Source organism: Strongylocentrotus purpuratus, unplaced genomic scaffold (assembly GCF_000002235.5).
Source record: "Strongylocentrotus purpuratus isolate Spur 01 unplaced genomic scaffold, Spur_5.0 spur5_scaffold_13, whole genome shotgun sequence".
NCBI lineage: Eukaryota > Metazoa > Echinodermata > Echinoidea > Camarodonta > Strongylocentrotidae > Strongylocentrotus > Strongylocentrotus purpuratus.
The window spans coordinates 25,118,206-25,128,922 of record NW_022145598.1 but is presented as its reverse complement, the minus strand read 5'-3'; the positions used below and the strand labels follow the sequence as shown (position 1 = coordinate 25,128,922).

Here is a 10,717-nt window from a genome sequence, read left to right as displayed (position 1 = left end):
TTACCAAAATGTCCGGTAAAGGGGTACTTTTCACGCACCAAAGTTCGGCTCGTAGAACGCAAAATTGACTTACACACCGGACTTAGGAGGTGTTTTCAAAAGGAGAGAACACGCATATGCGTACCCTAAATAACACTGAGTGTGGGGGGGGGGGGGGGGAGGTCAATGAGGTGTCCCTGCGGCGGCCGTAGCTTTTTGACGAATACTACTACGAGGTAGCCACCAGGTATCCGCAAGGCGGCCGAAGGGGGACCATACGGCGACCGTGTGGCCAGACTGATGCTACCGCTTCACCCCTGGAGTATCAAAAACGCAAGGCTACCGTACGTCCGACGTACAGTCGCCGTGGAACCGCTCTACGGCATGGCTACGGCGTTTCTAATCGGTACGGCAAAACTAGAAATGAAAACAGTTATAACTCCGCGTTTTAATGCCACGGCAACCCGTACGGCCTGTAGAGATTGGGATACGCCCTAGGGCGACCCTGAGGCCACCGCAGATCTTCTGCGGCCGTCGCAAGTATCTTTCGATTTCGGGGGCGTACGCCCGCCGTATCCTAGCCGTAGAGCAAATATGACCTATGCATTTAATCAAAGTGTCTTGGACCATGTAAAAAGACAACAAATGTCGAAATCATCCCCGATAACGTAATCACAATATACCAATGTCTAAACATTGTATATTTTCGCTTTGAGGTATTCCTTTGCAGGTGTCCTTTTTTCTAGATAGTGCCCTTTTTTCTTGGTGCCCCCTACTTTGTAAAACGCTCCGCCGCCCCTGGAAATGGGAAAGGGTTATTAAGGAATCCCAGAGTAGGGGAGAGACAGGGGCAGAGAAAGAGACAGGTATGGAACGAGGTGGACGTGTGCGTGCCAGGCACGTAGCCAGAGTTCGATGTTTGGGGGGCACATACATGTAATCGATCGAGGTCAAAAAAGGGGTCTAAAAAAGTTCAACCGATCTTGGAAATTTTAGGGGGAGCACGTGCCCCCTCCGTGGTTACGTGCCTGGTGCGTGCGAGTACTGTGTACATTTATGTTATATAGAAAGAGGGGTGGGGTGTCGGCCTTTCTCCCTTTCTATTTATGACTAGGGTATCTGGTGATAGTCTAGGTCCTGTTTAATGTATCTTATTTGAATGTAATGGCTATGAGCAGATTTGTTACAGATCTGTGGAAAATGTTATTAATAAGGGGCTTTATGAACCAGGCCCACATGTATGTTCCTATATTCTATATTCAACAATTTTTCGATTGTGAAAGAGTACATGTTTGTAAGACAATTGTAGAAAACTGTTGTATCAGAAGAAAGTGATGTCCTAATTCTGAAACCTTTATGTGCGTCATATATTAGGATAAACCCATTTTCTACTAATTGTGAAGAGATTTGTGCCATTTAAATACGAGCCGACATTTCCTATTGTAACGTACGTCTGCTGATTACAGTGGAAGTGAAAAGTAGGTTATCCTACATAAAAATGTAATAACAAAAGTGTTCGATTTCAAATATGTATGTCTACAAAACATGTATTTTTTCCAGAAATCTTTACAAGATCTTCCTTATAACAAGAAAAAGCAATCAAACCCAAGAACATGCAAACCTATTCAATATTATAAAGTAGGCAGGATGACCAGCTTTTATTACCGGTTATATCCGCCGGGGTAATCCGATTACTCTCTATATCGATGTCTTTGAACTTCCGTATCACAGCCACACTGCCAGACTGACCCCATGCAGACTCTCCAAACCGAACGATCCTTGACCCGGGCTATTCGGGGGTAATCGTTAATGTACTAATTAGTTCGGTATAATGTGATCGGTCTGGTGTTGGTCTCGTTGACGTGACCGGGGTCTAATACGGATGGAAGTATTTAAATGATAGTTGAATTGATGCAGCGACTAGTTATTCAACAAATTGCGTTGTCGGCTGCACATACCGTGAGGGCTTCTTCCAGCTACGAATTCTTTATTGATATCATGTTAAGTCGACGCAGCATGTACAGTGTTTCGGTTTTGGCGTTGATCTTTGTCGTCGGTCCAGCCATCATCGAGTTGCCAGGAGCTGAAGCGGGGATGTGCGGATGCCCACCGCTATGGACGGGCTTTAATGATCATTGCTACCGGTGAGTGTGTTCTCTGCTACAATTGATTTCGATTGGATAGTAATTCCTCATGGAATCAGAAATCTGACTTGATGAGGGAGGTGGTATGGTATAGTCAGAAAGTGGTTAATTTAACTTGACTCTCTCAATCCGAGGGTTAAGGGTTGGAAATGAGGGCCAAACCCGGCACCGATGTCATATTTGGCAAGAAATTAATCCACATTTCCCCCTTTCGAACCAGGTGTCGATGGTTGACGGTGTAGGAATATTTACAGGAACCTCAGGAAGAACAACATTGATGTTGACGAGGCTTCCTATAGCTGGGTACAAAGGGATTTCAATGAGGCAAATTAAAAGCTACCGAAGTGTTGAGTTGTCCTGGTCCAGTGCATCGTTTTCCAACCGGGGTGCCGCGAGAGAAACTTAGTTAGATAATTTCAGGCAGCGAAGTGCCTTCATACCTCCATATTCGATCCGGTGCCTAAATGTCCCTCATTTTACGATGAAGTGCCCGAATATCGCCATATTCGGGAAGCAAGCTCCCTGACGAATAACAATTTTTACATTGAAAATACAACGCGATGCCCGAGTAGTCATATTCGTGTATCGAGATGACCCGAATATTATGATTTTTTGTATCAATGTACATGTTCTGCGTCGAGGTGCCCGGATATATAACTTTATATTTTAGTGTGTTTTGATTGTGAAATAGCATTTCTACCATGTCAAAATGTCCTTTTTGTTTTAATCGCTTGCTTTGCTCACTCGATAATATTTTGTTCAAATATCCATAATTTATATTTGACGAGTGCCAACATAATGCAAAATTATTTTATCTGTGATCTGGGTGAATTTTGGAATGGGGTGACGCGAAACTTGATAAGGGTGCAGTGACCTTTAAAAAGTTTGGGAAAAAAAATGTCTAGTGTATGAGATGCTGGATTATGAAGCTCATGGTACGGAGAATGCCATTTGACAAGATATAAATCTGCATTTGCCAGTTTCCACCCAGGTGAAGTAAATGCATACAAAACAGTTCTTTGTATAGATGAGCTAAATTCGGGGTATGGGTATCATTGCAGGAAGAAAAGTGTATAGTCGGATCTGTCTATAAAGGCCACCGACACAAAGGAAACGTGGCCAGTGTAGATAGGTGCCCTTTCTAGACAGGTTCCGCGACACATATTTCTTACTCAAGTATAAGAAAGAAATGCCGGAAGCAAAGTATTCAGCCGAATCTTTCTATGTTCAATTATGTGTTTCGGTTTGATCGGCAGAATACGCATATAATATAATGTATATAACAAATAATTCATTAAATTTGGATAATCCTCCGTCACAGCAATATACAAATAAAAATAGAAAAAATAATTTGTATATGTGTTTGTTTGATTATATTTCTTCATTTTTCAAGATAATAGAAAGTAATTAACGAACTAGATACAAAAATAAAATAGAAACCGGTCATGGTGAATAAATGAACTCTCAACGATTTTTAATTTCAATTGTTTTAATTACTATTGATATATTTATATAATATTATGTGTGTGTATGTATGTGTATACATTAACATATATTAAAAACAGCGACAGAATAAACGCAATATTCGACACAATACAAGCATTAAATGCCTTTCGTTCCATAGATTCTTCACCTCGGCAAACATCTCCTGGTTTGATGCTGAACTAGCCTGCCGAACCTTTAGTACACCCTGTGGCGAGGAGACCTCATCAAGCAGGATAGGCCATCTTGTCTCCATCCATTCTCAAGACGAAATGGACTTCATTGTAGCGATGTACGAGTCGCTCCGATCCAAAAGGGTTAGTACCAGGGCCAGGGGGGGGGGGGGGTCCAGGATTGTGTAAAAGAGTGGGCACAATATAATGACAATTCGAAATTTGCTTACAAGGAAAAAGAAGCCAAAAGAAAATAAAAAGCCATCTCATAATAAGTGAGGGGCGAAGGTGACGGAAGTGACTATAACCAGGCAGGAAGGGACTTCAAATCTGCACTGATCTATTTCTATAACTCTTGATCTTGTAAACAGACAGTGTAAACTGTGCTTACGTAATACCAATGGAATACAGCTTTTTGATACAATATTTATTCGTTCATTTTGAAGGATATTATGCGAGGGAGCGTAGCGACCGAGCAAGAAGACTTATGCATTTTCATTAGTCTTATCGCTGCAAGTTTGTGCCCACTAGAACCTAAAAGTGTGTTGCAGTCAGTATATTTGCTATACATTTTATTTTTGCACTTTTTTTAAATTTTCCAGGGGAGGTGTGACTTTACGTCTCTTTCTTTTACTCACACGTCCACCGTTGTATTGGTAATAATAGGCATCATTCACTGTTTTTAATTATTTCATGCACTGTCACTCGTTGCAAAGACATCCCAGTTAAGCTGTGTGATGAGCTGCCTTCGGGATTATTTCTACTAGTGACAAATGATCATCATTATGTTATTCAAGAAATGGTCACCACTCTTTGCCATCATGTGTGAAGTTGTCTTGGTATATAACATCATTCACTTGACTCTCAATCCAAGGGTGTGGGGGGGGGGGCTTCGAATTCCAGCCCGGCACCATGTCCTTTGGCAAGACACGAATCACATTTCCAACTCGCCATCTAGGTGAAAATTGATACATGGTAATAATAATTACCCACAGGAAAAACCCAATGTCACGACAGCTGATTCCTTTTTTTTTTAATATAATTTTTTTTTTTTTTTAGATCGAGACTCGTCAATTTAAACATAATTCAAGCCACCTTTATTATCGTAAATTCGTAATGTCAACATTATCATTTAAATATGAAAATTACGTATTCATAATGAATAGCTTATCATGTGAGTCCCTCGTACAAGTTGTTGCATTAAGATTTGAATAGATTGTCTTTATGTTTTAACATATTTATTGAGAGAGCAGTCCCTGAGTAAAGAACACTCAATCTTATCTATTTTATCTACAAACCTAATCCTACATAGTTCTGACGAAAAAAAGGCCGGACAAAGTGTAGCAATATTACCGTATCTACTTAAAGATCACCATTGTCTTATCCAATAAAACTTTGATCATTTATCTTTGTCATTATACAGCCGACGACAGACATACGGACCTGGATAGGTCTGCATGACCGTACGGCCGAGGCATCTGCAGAGTGGGCTGACGGAACCGACGTCAATTACACATCCTGGGCACCTAGTCAGCCTAACGATCAAAGCGGCTACAATGACTGTGTGGTCATTTCCAAAAATTTCATGTACAAGTGGAATGACATCCCATGCAACCATGTCAGTAGCCGTGTCGAGTCCTTCATCTGTAAGATTCGGCAATGGTGAACTTCGGGACGAGTTTGGCATCGCGGCGTAGCACTCATAATTTTTGAAGGTTTGTAGTTACGACCATGATAAAACAGGGTTCTATCAAAATCTTGGAGTTATCATTGTTCAAGAAAATGAACCCTATTTTATGTTCGGAATTACAAACCTTTGGAAAAAAGAGCAGTTGGAAATGCGAGCCTTAACTCTTCGGCGAACTTTTGGAATGACTTAAACCTGAGAATGACGAACCTTCGGAATAACAGAAAATTGGGTCAATGAATAGCAGGAAACATAATTGGGGGGGGGGGGGGTCGTTCACGTTTATATGGCGTAGCCTAAATTTAAATAGTTTAAAATTGTGAGAATTTCAGAAATGGGAGGGGGGGGTCTTTGTAAAGATGTGCTGATTGTCTGAATAATTGAAACAATAATAAAAACAACTTTAACTTATATGTATTACATGTTCCACAGTGTAAACCAACCATGAGAGTGAAGTAAAAGTAAATACTGTTTTTCAACAAACGAGAAAGAGCAACAACAAAAAAGCACCGCTGTAAATCAACTATACGATCTCTAATGGGCAATGTGTATAGCGCCATCTATCGCTCTAAATATTTGATAGCACCGTATAGTTCCTTACCTATTTATCACGGAAAACCCTACTTTTTACCATTACCTTATTACTAAAGCCATTTCTTTTTCTTTCTTTAGTGGTTCAAATTACATGAATCTATGGATAGCATTAAATAAAAAGGAGGAAAGGTGGACTACAAAAGAACTTGAGAGGGGAAAACAGAGAGAAAGAGTGATAAAAAGCCAGGGGAGAGAGAGGGGGAGAGAGAGATGGGAAGAGAGAGAGAGAGAGAAAGAGGGAGAGAGAGAGAGAGCGAGAGCGAGAGATTGACATAGAAGTAGAGTGAGAGAGACAGAGAAAGGGGGAAGAAAAAAGGAGGGAAAATTCGAACAACTCGGAGAGGAAGCGAGATAGAGAGAGATAGAGAGAGAGAGGGAGGAGAGAGAGAGAGAAAGAGAGAGAGAGGGGGGAACAGAGTGACAGACATACAGGCAAACAGAGCCCCCCTCTCGTTGTCCTCAAGTGCGCCCCCACAGTTCACCACCCCGGTTCAAATAAGTGCCCCTCCCTTATGTATAGACCCTTCCTACTCCACTATCGGCTGGAATTAAGGGTGAGGTATACTGATGATTTTAAAAGCGATATAAATCATATGCATGGTAACATTTTCCATATTTTTTCTGTATTCCTCAATCTTTTTTTAAAACCCACCAATTTTCCCGATTGATGTGATAATTCTAATAAAAGAATACAGAGGTTTATTGATTTTATTTGCCTTCCATTTTATAGTCTATATCAAATTAGACACTCATGATTGTAATCAGGCGCGTACGCAGGGGGGGGGGGGTCAGGATTAAACCTTTAACCCCTTGAACCTTTGTTATGTGTATGTCTTTAACGATCCCCCCTCCCCCTTTTCTTCTTTTTTTTTATAACAAAAATAAATAATATATATATATTTTTAATTGTGGTAATGGGTGACCCCAAGAAGCCGACCATAACCCCCCCCCCCCCCCCCCCAACTAAACGAAATATCGATCGACCAAATTTTCAAACACATGTATTAAAGCATTACAAAATGAGAAATATCAGCCAAAAGAGGGCGGGAGAAAAAAAAAAAACACATTAAAAACTGAAAAATATCGGCCCAAAGAGGGCGACAACAAAAAAGTTTTAAAAAAACAAACTTTTCCGACCGACCGACCCATGCTTTAGCACCCAAAGGGCAATACAACAATTTCTTATTTTAGGCCTTATTGTATGACGCAAGAGGTAGACTTTTCTTTATAGAGAACCTAGATTATAATATGCTATTCATAATACATTTTGGGATGTGCCGAAGGAGAGACAAAAACATCAATGATATTTGTGCACACCACATTATACGGGAGAGTCGTTCGTGACTACGCCACAATCTGAATCTGAATCTGAATCTTAACATTATACGTCTCCATACCCCTAGTCGAGTATTAAAAACGAGTCATAGACCAAATTGATGTGTTGGTTTTTTAATGTCGCACATCAAATTAAAGGTATGGTAGGACTGAAAAGGGAGAAAAGCATTATTTAGTGCGCATCACTCCTTGATAAGGATATGAGCAATATCATTATCCCATTTCACATCCAAGTCAAAAGTGTTTGGTATTCATCAGGGAACACCAGGCGCGTCACCCCCTTCAGTTTTGTTATGTGTGTATTTAGGAGCAACCCCCCCCCCCCCCCCCCAACCCCTTTGTGATTTTTTTTTTTTTTTTTTAATTAAAAAAAAAATATGCCAATGGGTAACCTAAAAAAGGTGACCTTACCCTCCCCCCCCCACGGAACAAAATGTCTCCTCTTACCCCCCCCCCCCCCCCGTTCCCCCCTCGTTGCGAAATTTTCGGCCCGATTTAAACATATTAAAAAAAACCTCCCCTCTCCTCCCTTGAAAAAATCCTGTGTACGCTACTGGGGAACACAAAACACTTTTAAACCTTTGTTCCCATAGTTTCGTCACGGGACCTACAGGCTGGTCTCCTACTACAGTATTAGTACTAGGTTAGTATGTAGTCTGCAGGCACAGACCCTAATTTGACACTTAATCAAAAAATCATTGTGCCTTGAGAAAAGTCTAGCCCAGCTACCTACTGGTGTCAGGAGCAGCTACAGTACATGGCATATGGTAGTCTTATAGTGCAGACTCACTTTTACCACTGACCAGGGTTTGTGCTTGCAGACTAGTTACACTGTAGTATGTGCCATTTAAAGAGAAGGTTGAGTTCTGGGAAGAGGTGAAAAATAATTTGTGAGCATTACTCATTCTTATTATGCAAGTGTGGAAGAACATCAGTTAAGACATGTTCTCTGAAAAGCATGGCTCTTCAAATGCCTTTATATTCTAAATATGCATGTAACATCGTAAAAATCGGGGGCCGGCTTTTTACGCCACGTGTTCGTGTAGTCCCATTTACATCTTTCTGTGCAAGTGTTTGTAACTTAACCAAGACTTGGCCAAATTTCTTATCATTTTGATGATTCCAGAACCTTGCAATACACACAAATTCTTATATGCTAGATGGTCAACCTTTTCTGGTCGGTTCCACACCGTTTCTTTCACAATGCAATCGCATGACCAGAACTCAACTTCATCTTTAAGTCATGTACGAGAAGGGATATTTCTTACCTTTATAAATAGCTGTATCAGAATTTCTCAACTTATTCTCACTCTAGTATTATTTTTCTTGTATTCCTTTTCTGCTTCTCTCTCTCTCTCTCTCTCTCTCTCACTCTTTCTCTCTCGATCACACTTTCTCTCTCTCTCTCTCTCTCTCTCTTTCTTTCTCACCTCCTTTTCTTCCTTCTCAGTTCTCCCCTTTACCCAATCTTTTGATATCAATACATCTTACTCTTGATATAATTTTCTGTCCATTTATTTCTCTTTTGTGGGTCTCTCCTATCCTGTGCACAGTCTTGAGCCCTTCTGTTTAATCCCATTTTGTCTGCACATCTCCCCTCAAAGTCTTTCTGTGAATGATTTGTGCAAACTTGTTTATATATTAAAGGCAAATAGAAAATATAGATGGAATGTACGTGTTCATTTATTCATGCAAAATCTGTATCGTTTATTTTCTTCTTGTATTATCAAATCTTGTTTCTTCTTCTGTGTGAATGATAATTTAATGCTCTGGTTTTTAACCTGAGCCAGTCTCCAAGTATCCTTCCCTTGCCCTTGTCTTCCCTCTCACTTTCATCACATTTCCACTCTATGTTAAAGTGGCACGTTCCCGCCAGTGTAGTTATCGCTGCTCTAGTCATCGCCATCTTGGTTCCGAAGATCGACTTCTAATTTGCATACAGCTGTCAATCAAAGTACGCGCGGCCTGGCCTGCCTTCGCCAAGCCAGCTGATCGCTGACGATCGCGACGTCACGAAAGTGGGCGGAAACAGCAGCCGAATCTTAGAGCCGAACTGCGATTGGCATTACTTCGGCACATGTATGCGATAATCGGTATTGTCCGGGCATTCGGAACATGCCATCTGCGTAAGAGCCGTATTCTGTTGGTGTCAATAGGCAGCTAGCACCGTCCGCCAGCGGGTACGTATTTTGAACGCCCTCTGGAATACGGGGAACATGCCTCTTTAATACCTACATTACACCCCCTCATCCTCCTCTCTGTCTCTCTCTCTCTCTGTCTCTCTCTGTCTCTCTCTGTCTCTCTCTCTCTCTCTCTCTCTGTCTCTCTCTGTCTCTCTCTGTCTCTCTCTCTCTCTCTCACTCACACACACACATACACACTTTCTCTCTCCTCTCTCTTCTGCTTCCGCTTCACTTTCTTTTCTTTACAAATTGATATGAAAATAAAATTTACTTTGAATTTGATACTGTTACTTGAATACTCTCCACGTAGATATACAAATATGTTATATACACAATCATTTGTAGTACACAGGTAATAGGCACATTCAATCAAGGTAGAACATCATTTTACAGATTCGTTTGCAAGTGAACTATGTATTCTGCCATATTCGGAGAACAAGCCCTTTTTGTATGATGTGATTTCAACCATTTACATTCAAATACTGGGATGTTCAAGTCCAGACCGTCTTCCACCTAAAATCTCATTTCAGCTTCAAAGTGTCTTGTCTTTTTTTTGAATAGTTGATTCATGACATCTAATTCTCTGTGTCAAAAATCAAAACATCTGATACATAAATATGTACCTGTACGTGAGATCTGTTCATAGATGACACCGTCTTGGACTGACGATGTAAAGCTGGGTCCAATTTCCACTTTTTCCTATGATGCATAAGTTTATCTATTTTTGTAAGACAGCATTTAAAATAACGTACTCTACTTATTTATCGTAGCAAAAAGTAGGTTATGTGTATATGGTCTTACTACATGCTTTAGCCCGAATTGTCTTGCTGCACCTTCAGTCAAAGGGCCTAAATGAATGGTCTATCCATTTATTCTAAATTTGCCACTCTTTACCCAGGTGTTAAATGGTACCCAGGAAAGTGTGAACATTAACGTGGTTGGATTGCCATGTCTGCGCTTGTAAAATGACGCGAAACGTGAGTACTATCATGGGCTGATCAACAGTTGAATCCAATGACCAGGGTGATAATAATCACAATGTAAAGCGCTTAGAAACGTAGTAATAAGAGCTGTATATATATTTTAGATAATAATAATTATTATAATCTGTTACTATCATTATTAATATTATTATTATCA

The 10,717-nt window shown here is 40.5% G+C and overlaps 1 protein-coding gene across 1 annotated transcript; it reads left to right on the top strand.

The window, feature by feature from the left end:
* The first annotated feature begins 1,751 nt into the window (after positions 1–1,751).
* Positions 1,752–5,882, top strand: LOC754290 (echinoidin). Its single transcript, XM_011665029.2, has 3 exons — positions 1,752–2,123; positions 3,748–3,922; positions 5,202–5,882. Exons 1-3 carry the CDS (start codon positions 1,876–1,878, stop codon positions 5,442–5,444), a joined length of 666 nt encoding a protein of 221 aa, XP_011663331.2. The 5' UTR covers positions 1,752–1,875; the 3' UTR covers positions 5,445–5,882.
* Positions 5,883–10,717: the final 4,835 nt, after the last annotated feature.